Source organism: Salvelinus fontinalis, chromosome 1, assembly GCF_029448725.1.
Source record: "Salvelinus fontinalis isolate EN_2023a chromosome 1, ASM2944872v1, whole genome shotgun sequence".
NCBI lineage: Eukaryota > Metazoa > Chordata > Actinopteri > Salmoniformes > Salmonidae > Salvelinus > Salvelinus fontinalis.
Window position 1 is genome coordinate 44,684,051 of NC_074665.1, and position 24,590 is coordinate 44,708,640.

Here is a 24,590-nt window from a genome sequence, read left to right on the forward strand (position 1 = left end):
GTCAGGGTTACCCAAAAAGTTACATATTGCAGCTTTGAAGATCTTCCTTCAAGGATCTTGCATCTATATAATTTAATTACACATCTATAAGGCACAGAACTGTAGATTGGAGCTAGATTATAATGGTTACAGCAACAGACTGGAGCTAGCTGCTAATGTTAACAACAGGTCCTGTGTAACTCAGTTGGTAGAGCACGGCATTTTCAGTGCCAGGATCATGGGTTTGCTTACCTCTGGAGCCACCCATACAAAATTGTATGCAGGCATGACTGAAAGCCGCTATGGATAAAAGTGTCTGGTAATTGTCATATGTTGTTATTATTATTATTATTATTATATTAACAAACTGGAGCGTGGTGCTAATGCTAACAGCAACAGACTGGAGCTAGATGCTAATGCTAACAACAACAGACTGTAGCTAAGCTAACAATAGATTGGAGCTAAGCTAACAACAGGCTGGAGCTATGCTTAGAGCATGAGACTGGTATTCACCTTATACATACGAGATGCTAGACTATATAGAGTCAGCCAGTGTGAATTTGATACTCAAACCACACAGGAGGAGGGCCATGTCACAAAAGCTCATTTAAACTCTTAGTGAAAAATGAGCAGGCTCGGAGCAGCATTGTGATGCATGTAATTACGCTGCTTAGCTGGGTACGTAGCATTCTCCCTTGTCATTAGCTGAGGTTAATGTTATTGTCTCGTTCAGAATGAACATATTTGCACCGCAAGCAATGACCTGCACAATTGGCCAACACAGAGTTAACGCAATGCCAGTATCAATCGATCATTCAATGTAAAATCAATTAACCAATCAAAATCAAGGTAAAATGACCATATCTAGCTAAATGTATTTAATCTGAAACAGACTGTCTACTCTGGAGATAACCTGGTACTACAACACATTCTTCATCCTTAAAGCAGAATACCACCGAGGATGGTGTTTCTATTATCTCATCCCTCAGCTTCAAAGACACTCACACCACACACACAAAAGCGCACGCACGCACGCACGCACGCACGCACGCACGCACACACACACACACAGAGAAAGAAACAGAAGTAGCTAACCCAATCACTTCAACTGTCTACTAGCTGTCATAGGCAGCTCTTCTATTCAACCCTTAGTGCTGGCCCTCAGACCTCATTCATCACCCAGTTAACAATGACGCCACCTGGTTCAATCTACTGACGCCGCTCGCTTTGTCCCCTCTTGGTTTATCTGCCTACCGCCTTTCAAGGAAAAGTGTGCGGGGAGAAATGAACTAAGGTCTTATCTCGGCTCACAGCTGCCCCATAACCATGCTACCCACAGGGTGACTGCTGCCTCCCTGCCTACCACTACTGGGGAGGTCAGACTGGAGAGTTGACACTGTGGAAATACACACATGAACAAATAAACACACACAAACATATACACACACCCACATATTGAAATACACACTCACAGCTGCAGATACGCACACACTTTCAGCCGTGGGCACTGTGCCACCCAGAGGGTTTCTCTCAAGTAGCAGTTCGTGGAGCCTTTGAAAGCTCTGGCGTCCGGTGGCAAGCGCTTCCAACATCGATTGCCTGCGGTAGCCTACTCATCTATTTTATTGTGCTTCTGCACATAATGAAGCAAACACAGTTCTAAGGGAAGACCACTCAAAGGAAGAAATTAAAAGCCATCTTTGACAACAAAAATGATCAACTCTTACAGTGAGGGTATTGCAACAGACCTACACAAATTCTGAACTATACAGACAATCTGGATCATGTGAACAAGTGACTCACTCATAAAAATTTATTCTAAATACCGAAAAGGCATTGAGAAATTAAACTCAGTTGCCCTCTGTGTTGTGGTTTTTAATTAAGAAGGTTTGGCTTGTTTGGCCCTGTTACGTCCGTCGTCAATTGAATGAGACCAAATCGCAGCGTGGAAAGTGTTCATCGTACTTTTACGGTTCGGGACGTAGACCCCGCTCCGCTCGCTGATCCCTCCGCTTCCGTGGAACCGGACCGTGGATCGTCGCCGGAGGCTCCAGACCGTGGATCGTCGCCGGAGGAACCGGACCATAGATTGGAGACCGTCACCGGAGGCTCCGGACTGGGAACCCTCGCAGGCGGCTCCGGACTGGGAACCCTCGCAGGCGGCTCCAGACTGGGAACCCTCGCAGGCGGCTCCGGACTGGGAACCCTCGCAGGCGGCTCCAGACTGGGAACCCTCGCAGGTGGCTCCAGACTGGGAACCCTCGCAGGCGGCTCCAGACTGGGAACGCCTGCTGGAGGCTCTGTGCCGCAGACCGTCCCTGGAGGCTCAGGACCGCAGACCGTCTCTGGAGGCTCTGGACCGCAGACCGCCCGCTGGAGGCTCTGGACGGCAGACCGCGCTGTAGACTCTGGACGGCGGACCGTCGCTGGAGGCCCCGGACCGCGGGCCGTCGCTGGAGGCCCCGGACCGCGGGCCGTCGCTGGAGGCCCCGGACCGCGGGCCGTCGCTGGAGGCCCCGGACCTCGGGCCGTCGCTGGAGGTCCCGGACCTCGGGCCGTCGCTGGAGGTTCCGGACCGCGGACCGTCGCTGGAGGTTCCGGACCGCGGACCGTCGCTGGAGGCTCCGGACCGCGGACCGTCGCTGGAGGCTCCGGACCGCGGACCGTCGCTGGAGGCTCCGGACCGCGGACCGTCGCTGGAGGCTCCGGACCGCGGACCGTCGCTGGAGGCTCCGGACCTCGGGCCGTCGCTGGAGGTTCCGGACCGCGGACCGTCGCTGGAGGTTCCGGACCGCGGACAGTCGCTGGAGGTTCCGGACTGAGGACCGTCGTAGGAGGTTCCAGACTGCGGACCGTCAGCCGGAAGCTCTGGACTGGGAACTGTCGCAGGAAACTCTGGACTGGGACCTGTCGCCGGAAGCTCTGGACTGGGACCTGTCGCCGGAAGCTCTGGACTGGGAACTGTCGCCGGAAGTTCTGGACTGTGGAGACGCACTGGAGGCCTGATGCGTGGGACCGGTACAGGTGGCACCGGGCTGATGACACGCAACTCAGGGCGAGTGCGAGTGCCTCTCGGGCCTCCGTCATGGTTGCGAATCCCAGAGTCGTCGTTGATCCTCCTTTGCTGCCTCCGCCTGCTTCCATGGCAGGGTCTTGTCCCCTGCCATAATCTCCTCCCATGTCCATGATGTACTCCACTCCCTTTTCTCCCGGGCCCAAGATCCCTGCTCCTCCTGGCCACACTGCTTGGTCCTTTGGTGGTGGGATCTTCTGTTACGGCCGTCGTCAAATGAATGAGACCAAAGCGCAGCGTGGAAAGTGTTCATCGTACTTTATTAGATGACCACCAAAAAACAACAAAATACAAAACGAACGTAAAGTTCTGCAAGCTACACAGCACCTATACAAAATCAAGATCCCACAAACTAAGGTGGAAAACAGGCTGCCTAAGTATGATCCCCAATCAGAGACAACGATAGACAGCTGCCTCTGACTGGGAACCATACCCGGCCAACAAAGAAATAGAACACATAGATTGCCCACCCAAATCACACCCCGACCTAACCAAAAAGAGAAATAAAAAGGCTCTCTAAGGTCAGGGCGTGACAGGCCCCTCTGGAAATGGCTTTGAGGTTCATGCTTTGACCCTTTGGAGCGTAGAGAGGAAGTGAGGGCCTCCCCTGCTCCAGGCAGCCTAACACACTGACACTGTCGTTTGGAGATAGACATCATAAGCGTATTCACGACTGGACAGGAATCGCACATCAAAGCTACAAGATAAGAAAATGAAGCGAAGGAAAGGAGTACAGTGCTTTTATGATAACCTTTAGTGTTACGGCTTCATCTGATCTTGAGAAATGACATAGAGCACCTGGTATCTCCTCCCAGTCACTTACAGTAGTAACACAGCAACAGACAGACAATAGAACCATCAATCAAAGCTTAGGGCGTCTCAAGAGATATCAGCCTCCTTACTTTAGGCTACTCGTCCACCTCTATTGGTTGTGCAATATAGTGCTCTGTAACGGGACTTGTTTCCTACAAAGAATAAAGATAACTCTATCATAGATTTATATCATTCATTTGAAGGGGGAAGGAAGCTTGAAAATTGGTAATGTGGACACACCTAATATTTGATAAGATAACAAACACATCTATTTCCTGTGGTAACTTCTTCCTTGGATTGATTTTATAACCTCTCCAATGCAAGGCTGCTTTTACATCAATTGTTTATGTGCTCGGTCAACGTTTTTTGGGGGGCACTTGGGGGCTCGTCCCAGATTGTAATGAAAATAACAAAAAAATATGTAAATCATCACGTAATGATAATATTAATGGGTTAAGACATTTTTTTCATTTCGATTTCTTCTTCTTCCTATCAATTAAGTATTTACAATATACTGTTTCATTACCCAAGGCTCACAATCACAATCCCTGATCAACGTTATTAGATTTGCGCTACATGCTCAAAAGACAGCTTCTGAGCCTTCGTTATCGTGGTTGACTCACTGCTGAGAGAAAATACAATTATGCCCTTCTATTAACAACTAGGCCAATTACACACACTAACATCAACTCTCTTGTACTACAATTACATACTTAGTCCTTTTAGAAACATTAAAGCTCCAACTTATTTGTAGTTGATGGTCTGATTAGGGTTATCAATCATTTTCCAATGGTACCAGAATCTTGGGTAATTTTTGTATTTAACAGGTCATCTGTGGTAACTCCGGCAATTTATTTTAGTCAGTTAAGAACAAATTCTCATTTTCAATGACAGCCTAGGAACAGTGCCTTGCTCAGGGGCAGAACGACAGATTTTTACCTTGTCAGCTTGGGGATTCAATCTTGCAACCTTCCGGTTAAAAGTCCAACGCTCTAACCACTAGGCTACCTGCCGCCTCACTTGAATACTTGAATAACTTTTAAAACATGTATTCATATATAGTATGATTTTTTTTTTTATATATCTGTGTCTATATTGTTCATTAGTTTCTAGTTGCTAGACCATATGGTTCGAGAGAAAATAGCCTAATTAATGAAAAAAGCATCTAATCAACAATAGCATTATTTTCAATTAACTCTGCAACTCTTCCAACTATTGTGTTTTTTCATAACTGCCACTAATTTGGCACCAAAACATTCACAACAAAGACATAATGACATCGTAAAAAAAAAAGTCTGTAAAAAAAATGAATATAAAGAATACAGTATTTCATGCTGAAATCCTCATATTTAATACCAATGGTATTCACTAAGTTGATGGTTTACATATAGGATATTGTTTTTCAGCGTTTTCGTTACATTTATTATTTAAAAATAATCATATTTGAATATTTTATATATATTTAGATCAGAAAGTCAGAGATAATTACAGACACCTGTGATAATCTGAAGTACCCAAAATGGCCACTAGATGTCTCATGATAAAATCATAAAATCCTTTAAAGTTACCAAAATTCGGGTAGTTTACTGGTAAACAGAAAGTTTCCAGTAATATACCCTCCCTTTGCTACCCTTGGTCTGATACAGCATGTAGAACAGAGGCGTTGTCAGGCAACACAACAGTTCAGTGTTACAAAGGGTGACTGGGGGAAGATGGAGTGAATCGACAACAAGCAGCAACACTCCTGTCCCCCTGGTATTAGTTTACAATGAGCCACAGCCTCCCTGTCCCTGGAGTCTCTCCACTAGATACAAAACAAGGAAGACAGCCCATGCAGAAATTACACTGTCTGGCATGGCAGCTCAGAGCACAAGAACTGTTACAGTATACAGCTCCATTGAGATGTTGCAATTGCCTGGGAACAGTGTTGTCAAGTCCAACGATCAAGCTTATTTATGGTAACATAATAATTCATTTAATATTTACTGGCTTATTGCATCTATCATCAAGGCAAGCACAAAGTAGTAAAAGGAAAATATATGTCTAAGCCTCTTAAGACAAACAGAAAGCTCTCTCAACCCAAATAGAATATTAAGAACACAATTCTAAATGCAACATGCAACAATTTCAACGATTTTACTGAGTTACAGTTCATATAAGGAAATCAGTCAAATCAGGCCCTTTTCAAATCAGGCCCTAATCCATGGATTTCACATGACTGGGCAGGGGCACACCCACTTGGAAGCAAAGCCCACCCACCAGGCCCAGCAAATCAGAATCAGTTTTTCTCCACAAAAGGGCTTTATTACAGACAGAAATACTCAGTTTCATCAGCTGTCCGGGTGGCTGGTCTCAGTCGATCTCACAGGCGAAGAAGCTGGATGTGGAGGTCCTGGGCTGGTGTGGTTACACGTGGACATACTGCCAAATTCTCTAAAACAAAGTTGGAGGCGTCTTATGGTAGAGAAATTAACATTAAATTCTCTGGCAACAGCTCTGGTGGACATTCTTGCAGTCAGCGTGCCAATTGCACGCTTCCTCAAAACGTGAGACATCTGTGGCATTTTATTGGTGCACTGTGTAATGATCATGCTGTTTAATCAGCATCTCGATATGCCACACCTGTCAGGTGGATGGATTATCTTCGCAAAGGTGAAATATTCACTTACAGGGACGTTAACAAATTTGTGCACAAAATTTGAGAGAAAAGCTTTTTGTGCATGTTTTTATTTATTTATTTTATTTATTTAACCTTTATTTAACCAGGTAGGCAAATTGAGAACACGTTCTCATTTACAATTGCGACCTGGCCAAGATAAAGCAAAGCAGTTCGACACATACAACAACACATAGTTACACATGGAGTAAAAACAAACATATAGTCAATAATACAGTGAAAAAAAATAAGTCTATATACAATGTGAGCAAGTGAGGTGAGATAAGGGAGGTGAAGGCAAACAGATATATGTATAAATAAAAAATATATAAAAAGGCCATGGAGGCGAAGTGAGTACAACACAGCAAGTAAAATAAAAACAAAAAAAAACACTGGAATGGTTGGTTTGCATTGGAAGAAAGTGCAAAGTAGAGACAGAAATAATGGGGTGCAAAGGAGCAAAATAAATTAATAAATAAATACAGTAGGTAAAGAGGTAGTTGTTTGGGCTAAATTGTAGATGGGTTATGTACAGGTGCAGTAATCTATGAGCTGCTCTGACAGCTGGTGCTTAAAGCTAGTGAGGGAGATAGGTGTTTCCAGTTTCAGAGATTTTTGTAGTTCGTTCCAGTCATTGGCAGCAGAGAACTGGAAGGAGAGGCGTCCAAAGGAAGAATTGGTTTTGGGGGTGACTAGAGAGATATACCTGCTGGAGCGCGTGCTACAGGTAGGTGCTGCTATGGTGACCAGCGAGCTGAGATAAGGGGGGACTTTACCTAGCAGGGTCTTGTAGATGACCTGGAACCAGTGGGTTTGGCGACGAGTATGAAGCGAGGGCCAGCCAACGAGAGTGTACAGGTCGCAGTGGTGGGTAGTATATGGGGCTTTGGTGACAAAACGGATGGCACTGTGATAGACTGCATCCAATTTATTGAGTAGGGTTTTGGAGGCTATTTTGTAAATGACATCACCGAAGTCGAGGATTGGTAGGATGGTCAGTTTTACAAGGGTATGTTTGGCAGCATGAGTAAAGGATGCTTTGTTGTGGAATAGGAAGCCAATTCTAGATTTGACTTTGGATTGGAGATGTTTGATGTGGGTCTGGAAGGAGAGTTTACAGTCTAACCAGACACCTAGGTATTTGTAGTTGTCCACATATTCTAAGTCAGAGCCGTCCAAAGTAGTGATATTGGACAGGCGGGCAGGAGCAGGCAGCGATCGGTTGAAGAGCATGCATTTGGTTTTACTTGTGTTTAAGAGCAGTTGGAGGCCACGGAAGGAGAGTTGTATGGCATTGAAGCTCGCCTGGAGGGTTGTTAACACAGTGTCAAAAGAAGGGCCAGAAGTATACAGAATAGTGTCGTCTGCGTAGAGGTGGATCAGAGAATCACCAGCAGCAAGAGCGACATCATTGATGTAAACAGAGAAGAGAGTCGGTCCAAGAATTGAACCCTGTGGCACCCCCATAGAGACTGCCAGAGGCCCGGACAACAGACCCTCCGATTTGACACACTGAACTCTATCAGAGAAGTAGTTGGTGAACCAGGCGAGGCAATCATTAGAGAAACCAAGGCTGTCGAGTCTGCCAATGAGGATGTGGTGATTGACAGAGTCAAAAGCCTTGGCCAGGTCAATGAATACGGCTGCACAGTATTGTTTCCTATCGATGGCGGTTACGATATCGTTTATGACCTTGAGCGTGGCTGAGGTGCACCCATGACCAGCTCTGAAACCAGATTGCATAGCGGAGAAGGTGTGGTGTGATTCGAAATGGTCGGTAATCTGTTTGTTGACTTGGCTTTCGAAGACCTTAGAAAGGCAGGGTAGGATAGATATAGGTCTGTAGCAGTTAGGGTCAAGGGTGTCCCCCCCTTTGAAGAGGGGGATAACCGCAGCTGCTTTCCAATCTTTGGGGATCTCAGACGACACGAAAGAGAGGTTGAAGAGGCTAGTAATAGGGGTGGCAACAATTTCAGCAGATAGTTTTAGAAAGAAAGGGTCCAGATTATCTAGCCCGGCTGATTTGTAAGGGTCCAGATTTTGCAGCTCATTAAGAACATCAGCTGACTGTATTTGGGAGAAAGAGAAATGGGGAAGGCTTGGGCGAGTAGCAGAGGGGAGGGCAGTGCTGTTGTCCGGGGTAGGGGTAGGCAGGTGGAAAGCATGGCCAGCCGTAGAAAAATGCTTATTGAAATTCTCAATTATAGTGGATTTGTCGGTGGTGACAGTGTTTCCTATCTTCAGAGCGGTTGGAAGCTGGGAGGAGGTGTTCTTATTCTCCATGGACTTTACGGTGTCCCAGAACTTTTTTGAATTTGTGTTGCAGGAAGCAAATTTCTGCTTGAAAAAGCTAGCCTTGGCTGTTCTAACTGCCTGTGTATATTGGTTTCTGGCTTCCCTGAAAAGTTGCATATCACGGGGGCTGTTCGATGCTAATGTAGAACGCCATAGGATGTTTTTCTGTTGGTTAAGGGCAGTCAGGTCAGGAGAGAACCAAGGGCTATATCTGTTCCTGGTTCTAAATTTCTTGAATGGGGCATGCTTATTCAAGATGGTGAGGAAGGCATTTTTAAAAAATGACCAGGCATCCTCTACTGACGGGATGAGATCAATATCCTTCCAGGATACCCCGGCCAGGTCGATTAGGAAGGCCTGCTCGCTGAAGTGTTTCAGGGAGTGTTTGACAGTGATGAGTGGAGGTCGTTTGACCGCTGACCCATTACGGATGCAGGCAATGAGGCAGTGATCGCTGAGATCTTGGTTTAAAACAGCAGAGGTGTATTTGGAGGGCAAGTTTGTTAGGATGATATCTATGAGGGTACCCGTGTTTACGGAATTGGGGTGGTACCTGGTAGGTTCATTGATAATTTGTGTGAGATTGAGGGCATCAAGCTTAGATTGTAGGGTGGCTGGGGTGTTGAGCATGTTCAAATTTAGGTCGCCTAGCAGCACGAGCTCTGAAGATAGATGGGGGGCAATCAGTTCACATATAGTGTCCAGAGCACAGCTGGGGGCAGAGGGTGGTCTATAGCAGGCGGCAACGGTGAGAGACTTGTTTTTAGAGAGGTGGATTTTTAAAAGTAGAAGTTCAAATTGTTTGGGAACAGACCTGGATAGTATAACAGAGCTCTGCAGGCAGTCTTTGCAGTAGATTGCAACACCGCCCCCTTTGGCCGTTCTATCTTGTCTGAAAATATTGTAATTGGGGATAAAAATGTCTGAATTTTTGGTGGTCTTTCTAAGCCAGGATTCAGACACGGCTAAAACATCCGGGTTGGTAGAGTGTGCTAAAGCAGTGAACAAAACAAACTTAGGGAGGAGGCTTCTAATGTTAACATGCATGAAGCCAAGGCTATTACGGTTACAGAAGTCATCAAAAGAGAGCGCCTGGGGAATAGGAGTGGAGCCAGGTACTGCAGGGCCTGGATTCACCTCTACATCACCAGAGGAACAGAGGAGAAGTAGAATAAGGGTACGGCTAAAAGCTATGAGAATTGGTCGCCTAGAGCTACTAGAGCAGAGAGTAAAAGGAAGTTTCTGGGGGCGATAAAATAGTTTAAAGGAATAATGTACAGACAAAGGTATGGTAGGATGTGAATACAGTGGAGGTAAACCTAGGTATTGAGTGATGATGAGAGAGATCTTGTCTCTAGAAACATCATTGAAACCAGGTCATGTCATCGCATATGTGGGTGGTGGAACTGAGAGGTTGGATATGGTATAGAGAGCAGGGCTAGAATCTCTACAGTGAAATAAGCCAATAAACACTAACCAGAACAGCAATGGACAAGGCATATTTACATTAAGGAGAGGCATGCTTAATCGAGTGATCAATAAGGGTCCAGTGAGTAGAGGTTGGTTGGGGTCGTGGCGATCCAGACAGCTGGCCGGGTATATGGCTATCGGTAGCAGCATAGGATGGAGGTCTGTTTGTAGATACCTCGTGCGTTTCCGTCGGTAGGTTCCGTGTAGTGGGGTTTTGTTCAGATAGCAGCCGATAAGACAGCTAACGATTAGCGGGCCTCAGATGAGCGTTCAGGTAACGTCGGGACGGAGGTGCCGGTTGGATAAATCCCTCGGGCAGATAACGTCGGCAGTCAGTCGTGAAGGCCCGGTGGGGTTCCGTATCTGCAGCAGCAACAAAAGAAACGGGTCCGGATGGTGATGGAACTCCTCAGCTGGCTAGCTCCAGCATGATTTGAGTTTGCTCCGGGGTCGACGTAAGCCAATAGTCACACGGTATGCAGCTAGCTAGCTGCGAAATCAAGGTGCAAGTGTCCAGAGCCTGCGGTTGGAATCCGGGGAAACTGAGAGAAAAAAGTCCCGGAATGCTCCGGTCCGAGTCGCTTTGCACAAAAGTGCCGGTAGATTATCGAGCTAAAGGAATAGCTGATGACCGCAAAACGTGGGCAGCTGAAACACCAACGCTAGCCAGCAAACCGGCTAATTTCGGGGCAGCTACAGATTAGCTTCTGGCTAGCTATCGGAGTAGCTTCTGGTTAGCTTTCAGGCTAGCTTCTGAATTAGCCCCTGGCTATCTTCCACGATGGATTTTCAGATTGAGGTAAATAATACTTATTGTAATTGGTGAAGCGGGTTGCAGGAAAGCTTTTGCAGGAAAGCTTTTGTAGTTGAGTTCTTGGATAATAAAATAAATAAAAGATATGTGAAGAAAAGGTGTAAATATATATATATATACAGGACACGACACAACAATACGGAAAAAGACGTCTGAACTGCTAAGCCACCTTGGATTACTAGGTGTGTGAAGAAATTCACCTTGGATTACTATGTGAAGCAATTCTGGGATCTATAATTTCAGCTCATGAAACATAAGACCAACACTTTACATGTTGTGTTTATATTTTTGTTCAGTGTAAAACTCATGTGAGCACCAACATGTGGAGTTCATAAGAGCATGTCAAATTGGGTGTCAAATGAAAGCTAAGAGTCCATTTTAATAGATTTTTTTGGCATATTTAAGGCAAAAATATGTAAAGGGGGTCTTAGAAAACATCTACCAGAAAAAATCTTAAAGGGTATTAGAAATACATCAAAACACAATAATATTGGAGTAAAGACCCCTGCGACCCAATATCAACACATATTGTGTTTTGGAGAAAGTATTTGCCTTGTGTACAGTGCATTTAGAAAGTATTCAGACCACTTGACTTTTTCCACATTTTGTTACGTTACGACCTTATTCTACTACACACAATACCCCACAATGACAAAGCAAAAACAGTTTTAATTTTAATTTTAGCACATTTATAAAAAGAAGAAACTTAAATATCACATTTATATAAGTATTCAGACCATTTACTCAGTGCTTTGTTGAAGCACCTTTGGCAGCGATTACAGCCTTGAGTATGACGCTACAAGCTTGGCACACCTGTATTTGGGGACTTTCTCTCATTCTTCTCTGCAGATCCTCTCAAGCTCTGGGCTGTGTGGTTAGAGTTGTTGTCCTGATGGAAGGTGAACCTTTGCCCCAGTCTGAGATCCTGAGCTCTCTGGAGCAGGTTGTCATCAAGGATCGCTCTGTACTTTGCTCCGTTCATTTTTTCCTCGATCCTAACAAGTCTCCCAGTCCCTGCCACTGAAAGACCTCTCCACAGCATGATGCTGCCACCACCATGCTTCACAGTAGGGATGGTGCCAGGTTTCCTCCAGTTGTGACGCTTGGCATTCAGGCCAAAGAGTTCAATCTTGGTTTTATCAGAACAGAGAATCTTGTTTCTCAAGATCTGAGAGTCCTTTAACTGCCTTTTGGCAAACTCCAAGCGGGCTGTCATGTGCCTTTTACTGAGGAGTGGCTTCCGTCTTGAGCTCAGTCACAGTCACCATCGGGTTCTTGGTCACCTCCCTGACCAAGGCCCTTCTCCCCCGATTGCTCAGTTTGGCCCTTCGGCCAGCTCTAGGAAGAGTCTTGGGGGTTCCAAACTTCTTCCATCTAAGAGTGATGGAGGCCACTGTGTTCTTGGGGACCTTCAATGCTGCAGAAATGTTTTGGTACCCTTCCCCAGACCTGTTCCTTGATACAATCCTGTCTCTGAACTCTACGGGACAATTCCTTCGACCTCATGGCTTGGTTTTTGCTCTGATATGCACTGTCAACTGTGGGACCTTATATAGACAGGTGTGTGCCTTTCCAATCAAGTTGTAGAAACAGCACAAGGATGATCAATTTAAACAGGATGAACCTGAGCCCAACTTCGAGTCTCATAGCAGAGGGTTTGAATGCTTATGTAAATAAGGTATTTCTGTTTTTGTGTCAGAGTTGTGTGTAGCGAAGTACCAGAGTCAAAAGCAGGACACAGGTGTTTGAGCGAAACATAAAACGTTTACTCAAAATACAGCAAAAAATCCACAAAGGGAAAAAACAGAACTAACAACAACCACTAACGTAATAAACAATCACCGACAAAACAGAAATGAAAGCAAGAGGGTTAAATAGGGAACATGATGGGGGAATTGAAAACAGGTGTGGATAATACAGACAAAACAAAACGAAACTGAAAAGTGGATCGATGGCGACTAGAAAGCCGGCGACGTCGACCGCCGAACACCACCGGAACAAGGAGAAGGGCCGACTTCGGCGGAAGTCGTGACATTTTGTGTATATTTTTTTGCAAAAATGTCTAAAAACCTATTTTTGCTTTGTCATTATGGGGTATTGTGTGTAGATTGATGAGGGAAAAAAAATATTTAATACATTTTAGAATAAGGCTGTAACGCAACAAAATGTGGAAAAAGGTCTGAATACTTTCCAAATGCACTGTAAGTTCAAGAAACATTTCCCGATATTTCCCAAAAATCAGTAACAGAATTACTGCAATTGAATTGGCTACAATGGGAATGTATAGTAGTCAAAAACCACAGTTGTGTCACCTGCTACAGACCCCCTTCCACTTGCATACTACTATGTTCAACTCATAACTGTTTCCTTTCTTATTCTGTCATCTGGTGGTCAAAGCAAGTGTGAAAACAACCCCTCCCTCCCTCTCCCTCTGCCTCTCTCTCTCTCTCTATTTAATGTCACCTTTCCCAGCTCTTACTGACACCTACCCATAAGCCCCCTCTCTTTCCATTTACTGTAACCTGCATCCTTACCCACTGAGCACCGACCGACACTGGATGTCCATGGAAATTGAAAAGTAGTTTAAATTTGGTCAGATCCCCCCCGGCCTTGATTTCAACATCCACAGACATCGTTTTTTGATATGGTCCGGACTGGTTTTAATTTCAAAGTTCACAAACATAGACATGGATGATTGGTTCAGATTTGGTCCAGTCCAGACCAAATCTGAACCAATCATAGACATCTATGTTTCACAAGTTTGGAGAGCACAGTGCAGTACATTAGAGCACAGTAGAGTACAGTAAAGTAAATTAAAGTTAAATAAAATTGAGTAGAGTATTGTTCACTACAGTCCTGTGCTGTACTGTACAGTAGAATATAGTTTAATACAGTAGAGCATACTAGAGTTGAGGACAGTATAATGTACTGTACTGAACTATACTTTACTGTACTGAACACTACTGTACTGTTTTGTGCTGTACTGTACTCTACTAACTTGTGAAACAGACGTGATTGGTTCAGATTTGGTCCGGTCCAACCAAATTTGGTCTTGTTTGGGGGTGGAGCTCAATAAAATAATAACGAGTGTGTAGATTAGAATAATACCCAAATATGCAAAGGAGGATATTGCATATTTCAACCTTTGTGTACCTATTCAGGCTATATCACCATGAAGAAAGTGATATTCATATCCATAATTATGCATTTCTGTATAGTACAGATCAGGGACCTATGATGTAATTCCGTTACCGGGTGTAAATCCACTTCACTTAATATAGTTCAACAACCAAAATAGATTTTTTTCAAGGTCAAGGTGTAAAGTCATAGCTGATACCCCATTCTTTTTGCAGACATCTTTTCATCTTATTTCGGAGCAGATATTTAAAGACATGCTCTGGAACTTTGGAGACTACTAAGTACAGTCGTGGCCAAAAGTTTTGAGAATTACACAAATATTAATTTTCACAAAGTCTGCTGCCTCAGTGTCTTTGGATATTTTTGTCAGATGTTACTATGGAATACTAAAGTATAATTACAAGCATTTCATAACTTCATAGGCTTTTATTGACAATTACATGAAGTTGATGCAAAGAGTCAATATTTGCAGTGTTGACCCTTTTTTTCAAGACCTCTGCAATTCACCCTGGCATGCTGTCAATTAACTTCTGGGCCACATCCTGACTGATGGCAGCCCATTCTTGCATAATCAATGCTTGGAGTTTGTCAGAATTTGTGGGTATTTGTTTGTCCACCCGCCTCTTGAGGATTGACGACAAGTTCTCAACGGGATTAAGGTCTGGGGAGTTTCCTGGCCATGGGCCCAAAATATCGATGTTTTGTTCCCTGAGCCACTTAGTTATAGTTTTGCCTAATGGCAAGGTGCTCTATCATGGTGGAAAAGGCATTGTTCGTCACCAAACTGTTCCTGGATGGTTGGGAGAAGTTGCTCTTGGAGGATGTGTTGGTACCATTCTTTATTCATGGCTGTGTTCTTAGGCAAAACTGTGAGTGAGCCCACTCCCATGGCTGAGAAGCAACCCCACACATGAATGGTCTCAGGATGCTTTACTGTTGGCATGACACAGGACTGATGGTAGCGCTCACCTTGTCTTCTCCGGACAAGCTTTTATCCGGATGCCCCAAACAATCGGAAAGGGAATTCATCAGAGAAAATGACTTTACCCCAGTCCTCAGCAGTCCAATCCCTGTACCTTTTGCAGAATATCAGTCTGTTCCTGATGTTTTTCCTGGAGAGAAGTGGCTTCTTTGCTGCCCTTCTTGACACCAGGCCATCCTCCAAAGGTCTTCGCCTCACTGTGCATGCATATGCACTCACACCTGCCTGCTGCCATTCCTGAACAAGCTCTGTACTGGTTGTTCCCCGATCCCGCAGCTGAATCAACTTTAGGAGACGATCCTGGAGGTTGCTGGACTTTCTTGGGTGCCCTGAAGCCTTCTTCACAACAATTGAACCGCTCTCCTTGAAGTTCTTGATGATCCGATAAATGGTTGATTTAGGTGCAATCTTACTGGCAGCAATATCCTTGCCTGTGAAGCCCTTTTTGTGCAAAGCAATGATGACGGCACGTGTTTCCTTGCAGGTAACCATGGTTGACAGATGAAGAACAATGATTCCAAGCACCACCCTCCTTTTGAAGCTTCCAGTCTGTTAATCGAACTCAATCAGCATGACAGAGTGATTTCCAGCCTTGTCCTCGTCAACACTCACACCTGTGTTAACAAGAGAATCACTGACATGATGTCAGCTGTTCCTTTTGTGGCAGGGCTGAAATGCAGTGGAAATGTTTTTGGGGGATTCAGTTCATTTGCATGGCAAAGAGGGACTTTGCAATTAATTGCAATTCATCTGATCATTCTTCATAACATTCTGGAGTATATGCAAATTGCCATCATACAAACTGAGGTAGCAGACTTTGTGAAAATTTATATTTGTGTCATTCTCAAAACTTTTGGCCATGACTGTATTTTTTAAACCTCCTTTTTTGGGCTGGATGTGTCAATGTGAAGTTCATACATGCATAATCTATGAGCAGAATTACTGTCTTACCTCAATTCGTCATGAAATCTCCAGTTTGAAAGATACTATTTTCTGGAAGCTGTGCTTCACTCCATTCCATTTATTTTGTTATCATGAAGAACTCCCCAGTCCTTAACAATTACAAGCATAAACACAACATGATGCAGCCACCACTATGCTTGAAAATATGGAGAATGGTACTCAGTAATGTGTTGTATTGGATTTTCCCCAAACATAACACTTTGTATTCAGGACAAAAAGTTAATTGCTTTACCACATTTTTTGCAGTATTACTTTAGTGCCTTGTTGCAAACAGAATGCATGTTTAGGAATATTTTATTATGTACAGACTTCCTTCTTTTCAGTCTGTCATTTAGGTTAGTATTGTGGAGTAACTACAATGTTGTTGATCCATCCTCAGTTTTCTCCTATCACAGCCTCTCCAGCAACTGAGTTAGGAAAGATGCCTGCATATTTGTAGTGACTGGATTGCTACACCATCCAAAGTGTAATTAATACTTTCACCATGCTCGAAGGGATATTCAATGTCTGCTTTTTTTACCCATCTACCAATTGGGGCCCTTCTTTGCGAGGCATTGGAAAACCTCCCTGGTCTTTGTGGTTGAATCGGTGTTTGAAATTCACTGCTCGGCTGAGGGACCTTACAGATAATGTGTGTGGTACAGAGATGAGGTAGTCATTCAAAAATCATGTTTAACAATATTATTGCACACAGAGTGAGTCCATGCAACTTATTATGTGACTTGTAAGCACATTTTGACTGCTGAACGTATTTAGGTTTGCCATGACAAAGGGGTTGAATACTTATTGACTTTAGACATTTCAGCTTTTCATTTTTAATTAATTTGTAAAAATAGCAAAAAACATAATTCCACTTTAACTTTATGGCGTATATTTAATCAATTTAAAATTTAAGCTGTAACACAACAAAATGTGGAAAAAATCAAGGGGTGTGAATAATCTCCGAAGACACTGTAGCTTAAAGCCAAGATGTATAACTTTCAGTTTGTCGACAAATTGCCACACAGAAATACACAATAATGAGACATTATAAAAGCTCATACATCCTTATACCAAGTAAATAAAGCATATGATGACTTTAAATAAAGTGTGACAATACTACACCTACAATATTTTTCTTCCATGCAACATGGTGTTTAAAGCTTCACCTAGGCGCAGAGGTCTAAACACAGACAGTGTGACAGGTTATATGGGTGACAGTGGAAGCACAGCAAAATAGATCATCCATTCACGTTTATACACTGTGCATTGCAAAAAAACTAATTCTAAATGTTATACATGGAAGATCCCAAAACGTATTTTATAAGACAGAGAGAAACTCTTCATACACATTATTTCGGCCCTCCAAGACCAAAACGTGGTGTGTTTGCATAATTTTTGTTTTGGACTGAATAAATATTTACTTGTGAATCTATGATTTTTGCATTGATTGTTGCAGCAACTTGCTTGTGTTTTAACATGTTTGCAGAGCCACTGTAAAGCACTTTGAAAGTCGCCATGTAATTAAAAGCACTATGCTTATTATTATTATTGTCACTTATGAATGTCTTCCAAAAGTGGACAGGCATGTTTTGAGTAGCGATAGAGTACTACAGTACACTACAGTATATTCCGAACAAAACGTGGCGTGGACAGGCATGTTTCATTACAGTACAACTACAGTACTATGGTATACTAGGGTATATTAGGACATACTACGGTATATTAGGGTGTACTCACGGGTGCCATCGAAGCGGGTGGCGATGGTGTCCAGAAAGGTGTTCTGGGGGGCCAGGAGGCCCTTCATCACCGGCATGTTGGCCCTGATCTAAGGTCAGCGATGGTTCCCGCAATGATCACACCATCCCAGAGGCACCGGGGTGGTGGGTCCGCTGAGGCCTCTCAGGGATTACAGGTGGGTACGGGGCCAGTCCGGCAGTGTAGCGAGGGGAGAGAAGCACATCTAAAAGAGGCCACCGTGGCGGAGTCCATCCACGCAGAGTCCCAATTGGGTCCCTCCACTCTGATCTTAGGGTGGAGTCAGTGATTAGAATCAGTGTAGAAGTTCAGTCGGGTCCTGGCGCTTTTGGTGAGCGGCGAAGGTATGTCGAACGATAGATCAGAAAAGGGATCAAGTTGGATGTTCAGGTGTTGTCGAGATCCAAAAGATACCTGCTGTACTTGCTCCGGTGCGTCTCTTCAGGTGCTGCTGCTCGTCCTCTCCCAAGCACCAGTCCAGAAGTTGTAGCCGAAGTCTTCCTCTTCAGTCCAATGGGGCTGTTTACCACTGGAGAGAGAATCCACAAAACGGCAAGGCGTCTTTCTACCTCTCTCTTTCTTTATGTGTCCCTCCCTTGTTCCCCCCCTCTCTCTCTGTTCTGCTGAGTTGCTGTGGCAGGCAGAGCAGTTACATCTTCGTAAGCCTTCTCATTCTGCCCCCCCCCCCCCCCCCTCCTCTATTTCTCTCTTTCTCTCTGCACTCCCTCTTTCATCCACTCCTGTGGTGGCTCAGCCAATGAGATTCTTAGGTTTCACACGGCTGGCATTCTCTATAGAAACCTGGTCTCGTCTGGGGGGATAAAGAGGGGGGTGGGGGGGACTCCTCTAGGAGTGGGCGTTGACAGGACAATTCCAGCCTGTACTTCTGCTATCAACCCTCAGGTGTTGTCTACGTGTCTGACGCCTGGGGAAAGATAGATTACCTGCTGGGAGATCAATAAAAGGCTATTGTATTCTATTTCACCATATTTTATTGGACTATTCTCCTATATTCTCCTACTATTCTTTTATAGTGATGAGAGGCTGCTCTTGGACACATTTTGGAATCGATGAGAAAAATCTTTTTTATGCCTTTCAAGATTTTATGAATATGCGTATTGCAGTTATGGGAATTACTGTATTATGTTGCGTCTTTAATGAGGTAGTGTAAACAAGTAAATCGTTTTGGAACACATTTATTGGCCTAAAATTGACAATGTTATTCCAGGGGGCTTTTCGGAAAAAACGCCTTTATTTAACCGTAACCATGGCACCTCAATTTGTTAGTGTATTATCAGTGAGTATAGTTCAGCATACCATTCCTATAATACCTGTTCCTTGTATGCCTCATCATCACTTGTATGATAATCTCATCTGTTCTCTCTTGCACCCACCCTGTCCTTCCAAGGAAATTACTGGAAGGAAAGCCGCTGGAAAGGTATTAGAAGGATAAACCGGGAGATGTTTTATAATGAAGACTTGAAGCTAAGCACATAACTAACCGCAGATCTTAATTCACTCTGACCCATTGGTCAAACAGAATTCCCGCTAGAAAGTATAATAGCTTCTGAAGAGGATGCATTCTGAAAAGAATACCAAAACGGATCTTTTTGCCTGTAGCATACTTTTTTGTTGTATTAAACTAGAGTCTAGGGGTGTTATTATGGCATCTCATATGAATTAAGGGAAATGGACAATTATACTGAACAAAAATAGATACGCAACACGCAACAATTTCAATGATTTTACTGAGTTACAGTTCATATAAGGGAATCAGTCAACTGAAATAAATCCATTAGGCCCTGTTCTATGGATTTCACATGACTGGGCAGGGGCTCAGCCATGGGTGGGCCTGGGAGGGCATAGGCCCACCCACTGGGGAGCCAGGCCCAGCCAATCAGAATGAGGGTTTTGTTTCCCACAAAAGGGCTTTATTACAAACAGAAATACTCCTCAGAAATACTCCTCCATCAGCTGTCCGGGTGTCTGGTCTCAGACGACACCGCAGGTGAAGAAGCCGGATGTGGAGGTCCCGGGCTAGCGTGGTTACACTTGGTCGCGGTTGTGAGGCTGGTTGGACGTACTGCCAAATTCTCTAAAATCGTCTTATGGTAGCAAAATGAACATAACATTCTCTGGCAATACCTCCGGTGGACATTCCTGCCGTTAGCATGCCAACTGCATGCTCCCTTAAAACTTGAGACATCTGTGGCATTGTGTTGTTTGATAAAACTGCACATTTTTAGAGTGTGCTTATATTGTCCCCAGCACAAGGTGCACATATGTAATGAGCTGTTTAATCAACTTCTTGATATGCCACACCTGTCAGGTGGATGGGTTATCTTGGCAAAGGAGAAATGCTCACTAAGAGGGATGTAAGCTTTTTGTGTGTATGGAACATTTTGGGGACTTTTTATTTCAGCTCATGAAACATGAGACCAACACTTTACATGTTGCGTTTATATTTTTGTTGAGTATACTAGAAAGTTTGTACAGAATGATTTTGGGGACATTTGTTGAATGGACAGCAATAAAATTGACACGCCTAATTTTTTTATACGAAAAAGAGAAGTGTAAACAAAAGCTCATCAATCAGTATCTAACCATTTTCATCTTGTGGAGCACAACATCAACAAAAAACGCTGGTTTCCCAGTGTGTACTGCTTTATACAGTTAAATTAAATTATATTAACCCTTTATGTTCAATTCGAACACCGTTTATGTTCCGGGTCAATTTCACCCGTAACTAAGTATATCAAGATCATAAATATATTATTTTAATATCCAAAAATGTATTTTCCAGTAGCTGAGAATGTCCTCTTTCATATGCTCTCCCCCCTGAGTTGATAGACCCAACTGTTCAACATTTAGAGCCAAATGTTTGATTACTGTACCAAAGTCGTAAATCAAATTTTGACATTTTTTGTCAAACTTCAGACCACTGTCCCTCGGCCTCTGAACCTCACAGGGAAAACATACTTCCTTATGTCCCTGTGATCATCGTGAATCTTTACTGCACAGACGGCCATATCTCTAGCACAAAAGGTCATGGTCAAATTGTCTTCAGATCTGTGTTGCTCAGCCTCTGAGCATCATTTGGAAATCAATATCAGTTTTAATACACCCCAATATGCTCCTCCTCCTCAGCTCTACAGTATTTCTCTGTGGCACCATGTTCAGAGCTGGGCTGGTCAAGGAAGACAAAGACAGACAGACACTGAAGACTGGAAGCGCAGGGCGCAACACTAACTCATGTCAGACAGATGGGCTGAGCAGTAGGGGCATGGGGAGAGACCGGAGAGAGAAAGGGGAGAGACTGGAGAGAGCAGAGAGAGAGAGAGGGAGGAAGGGAGGGAATAGTGCTGGCAGGGTGATGGATAGAAGTGTTCACCCTTGTGGTAAGAAGTCAGCGCGCTGGAACGAGACAGCAGGGCGGAAAGCGGAAGACACAGAAAATACAGAGAGAAAGAGATGAGAGGAGAAAGAAAGAGAGCGTGAGAGCACGATGAGGGACTAATCCAGAGAGAAACCAGCTGTACTGTACTAGTAGTAGATATATAAATACAGCTAGGATAAGTAGGAAAATAAGAACCCCCTCTGAGCTATTCGCTGTAATCCATTTTTAATGGGGCTTCATTGTCCTGCCTCCTTGTAGTGCATCCATCTCCTCTTGTCACAAATAAAGAGACCAATGCATTATATATGCCCCACCGCCACCACCCCACACCTCTCTGTTCCCTTCTACCCCCAAAGCCTAACGCAGTGGGGTAGAATAGAGCCATAGGTGAGACTACAACGATTGCCCATGCAGTTTCCCTTTCCACGACACTGGAGATGTAGTGCCCTCCTCCTATAGCCCTGTAGGGGGGGGGGGGGGGGGGGGATAGGTTAACTCAGGTAAACGTGGAGTTAACTGTATGCTGTTGCTCTTTGGCCCTATGCTCACCTATAGGTCTGATTCAGTCTCAGCTGTGGCTAGGTCTCTAAGTTGTATAGCTGCTACTACATAATCTTAGCACGTATGTCTCGGCAGCACGCATGCTTCCTTCACATCAAGTCATCACTACTGGATCCTGTGGTCTATATATAAGCCATTGAGAAATCTTTCAGGCCACCATTCGTAAAACTACCCGCGGTTGTTCATGTTGAATAACCCAGTAATCTGAGCAGATGTGGTGAGCTGAGCTGTGTTTGAATCCTCTGGGCATGTGAGGGCTCTACACACACACACACACACACACACACACCAGGGACCACATTTTATACCAGCAGCCTCTATCAGATTAAACGTGTTAGAAAGTTAAGCAGGGGTTGAATATCTTGATCCGCTGTGGCTGATATTCTTATACTCTATGTGATAAACACTGGCGTATTTATGGCTTTCTTGAAGCCGTCTAAGGCTACAATCCTACATCCTACTGTAGCGGTGTTTGAACCTAATCTAAAGACGTCTTTACGCAGAGCAAACATGCCATTGCAGTGCTGTATATTTTTTATTAAAAGATGCCATGCTGTCAAGCAGGTGATCTAACTTTCGCTGCGGTCACCGCCCGATCTGCCTGATTTGCAGGAGGGGCCTTTGGTGCGGCGGCCGGTAATCATAACAAAGGGCAAATCTCCACTGAAGTCAAACTTCAGTTACTGTAGGTCAATACATTGAGGTCAATACATGTCAATACATGTCAATACATATGTGTCAATACATACATACATGTCAATACATATGTGAAAATGTGATTCACCCCCAAGTGGCTAAATGACAAAAGAGAGCATATGAAGAGTTTTGGCCAATGGAAAGGGAAAAGAGACCAACCATCACATATTGACATGATATGGATTTTAACAACGCAACCAAATTATGATTTTTTAAAAAGCTAACGAGATGAGCCTCTTGCTTCGTACTCTCCCTCCCCCCTAGTAAAATGCTTCAGATACAAGATTTTTGGACACTTTCAGATCGCCAACTTGGAAGGGTAGGAGTGATGAGGTCTTGATGAGGTAAATTTAGCTCTCGTCATTTTCTCTTGGTTTGTCTAATCACAGAAAGAAGCCTGACCAGATTGAGAGCAGTGTCAAATCTCTGGCAAATTGGGACGTTTCTAAAAATACTAGCCCACTTTTGAGCACAGAGGACGGGCAGGGCATGAGAATAAAATTAACAACATACTCTTCATTCAGAACCCAATACATTGCAGAGCTTTCAAGTTCCATTGCTATCGGGAAACCAGCCCAGAGTTGTTCAATTCCACTCTCCATTCTCACAATGGGCACTAGTGCCCTCTAGAGTCTAGAGCAGGGATATTCAATGTTGACCTGGAGTTCCCGAAAACGCTTCTGTTTTTCATCCTTTCCTTCTAATAAATGGACTAATTCAGACCTGAGACACCAGGTGAGTGCAATTAACTAACAGGCAAAAACAAAAAACTTAAGTGGTTTGGCCCTCCAGGACTGACATTGAACAACCCTGCTCTAGACTATAGGGCAGGGTTTCCCAAACTTTCCCAAACTTTTCCCAAACTTTTTGCACCCCCGGGTGCACGTTTTGGCATAGCACTACACAGCTGATTTAAATAACCAACTCATCAAGCTTTGATTATTTGAACCAGCTGTGTAGTTCTAGGGCAAAAAAAACAAAACGTGCACCCAGGGTGGGCCCCAGGACCAAGTTTGGGAAACCCTGTTCTCGGGCATCAGTGAGAGAATGGAGAGTGGAATTGAACAGCCCCGGGCGTGGTTTCCTGATAACGAAGGATATTAGGCTTATGAGTGTTTTAATTATACATCTTTCCTACAACAGCCCGAAGATGTAACATGCATTTCCCAAAACACCAGGCAGAAAGAATGTTAGCTAAGTGCATCGTTGGAGCATGTGTCAATACTGATAGGTTTGAAAGAAAGGCAGCATTGCGCTCTGATAAGCTTTCTCCATTCTAATCTTACCTCATCATTATAATTGTTACACAATACTGATGAGGATCAGATCCTAGAGAGATATGGCTGCAAATATTGAGGTGGTTTATTCTAATGCTTACCCTATAGTAATGCACTCAGATTAATTTGGCACGTCATTGCGCATGTTACACATCACGATATTGAGGCACAAATTATATTGAGGCATAAATGATATATACACACACACTACCAGTCAAAAGTTTTAGAACACTTACTCATAGATTTTTTTCCCCCTTCTTTCTACATTGTAGAATAAGTGAAGACAACAAAACTATGAAATAACACATATGGAATCATGTAGTAACCAAAAAAAAGTGTTAAATAAATCAAAATATATTTGAGATTCTTCAAATAGCTACCCTTTGCCTTGATCACAGCTGAGGTAGTCATGAAGTAGTCGCCTGGAATGCATTTCAATTAACAGGTGTGCCTTAAAATTTAATTTGTGGAATTTCTTTCCTTCTTAATGCATTTTGAGCCAATCAGTTGTGTTGTGACAAGGTAGTGGGGTATACAGAAGATGGCCCTATTTGATAAAAGACCAAGTCCATATTATGGCAAGAACAGCTCAAAAAAGCTAAGAGATACGACGGTCCATCAATACTTTAAGACATGAAGGTCAGTCAATGTGGAAAATGTCAAGAACTTTAAAATTTTCTTAAAGTGCAGTCGCAAAAACAATCAAGCGCTATGATGAAACTGGCTCTCATGAGGACCA

General features: G+C 43.8%; 1 protein-coding gene across 1 annotated transcript in view; it reads right to left on the reverse strand.

The window, feature by feature from the left end:
* The window catches only part of kcnh4b (potassium voltage-gated channel, subfamily H (eag-related), member 4b), a 64,726-nt gene extending 46,153 nt beyond the window's left edge, over positions 1-18,573 (reverse strand). The window contains exon 1 of the mRNA XM_055922745.1: positions 17,903-18,573. Within this exon, the coding sequence (XP_055778720.1) occupies positions 17,903-17,978 (76 nt within the window). The 5' untranslated portion in view covers positions 17,979-18,573. The remainder of the gene's footprint in view (positions 1-17,902) is intronic.
* Positions 18,574-24,590: the final 6,017 nt, after the last annotated feature.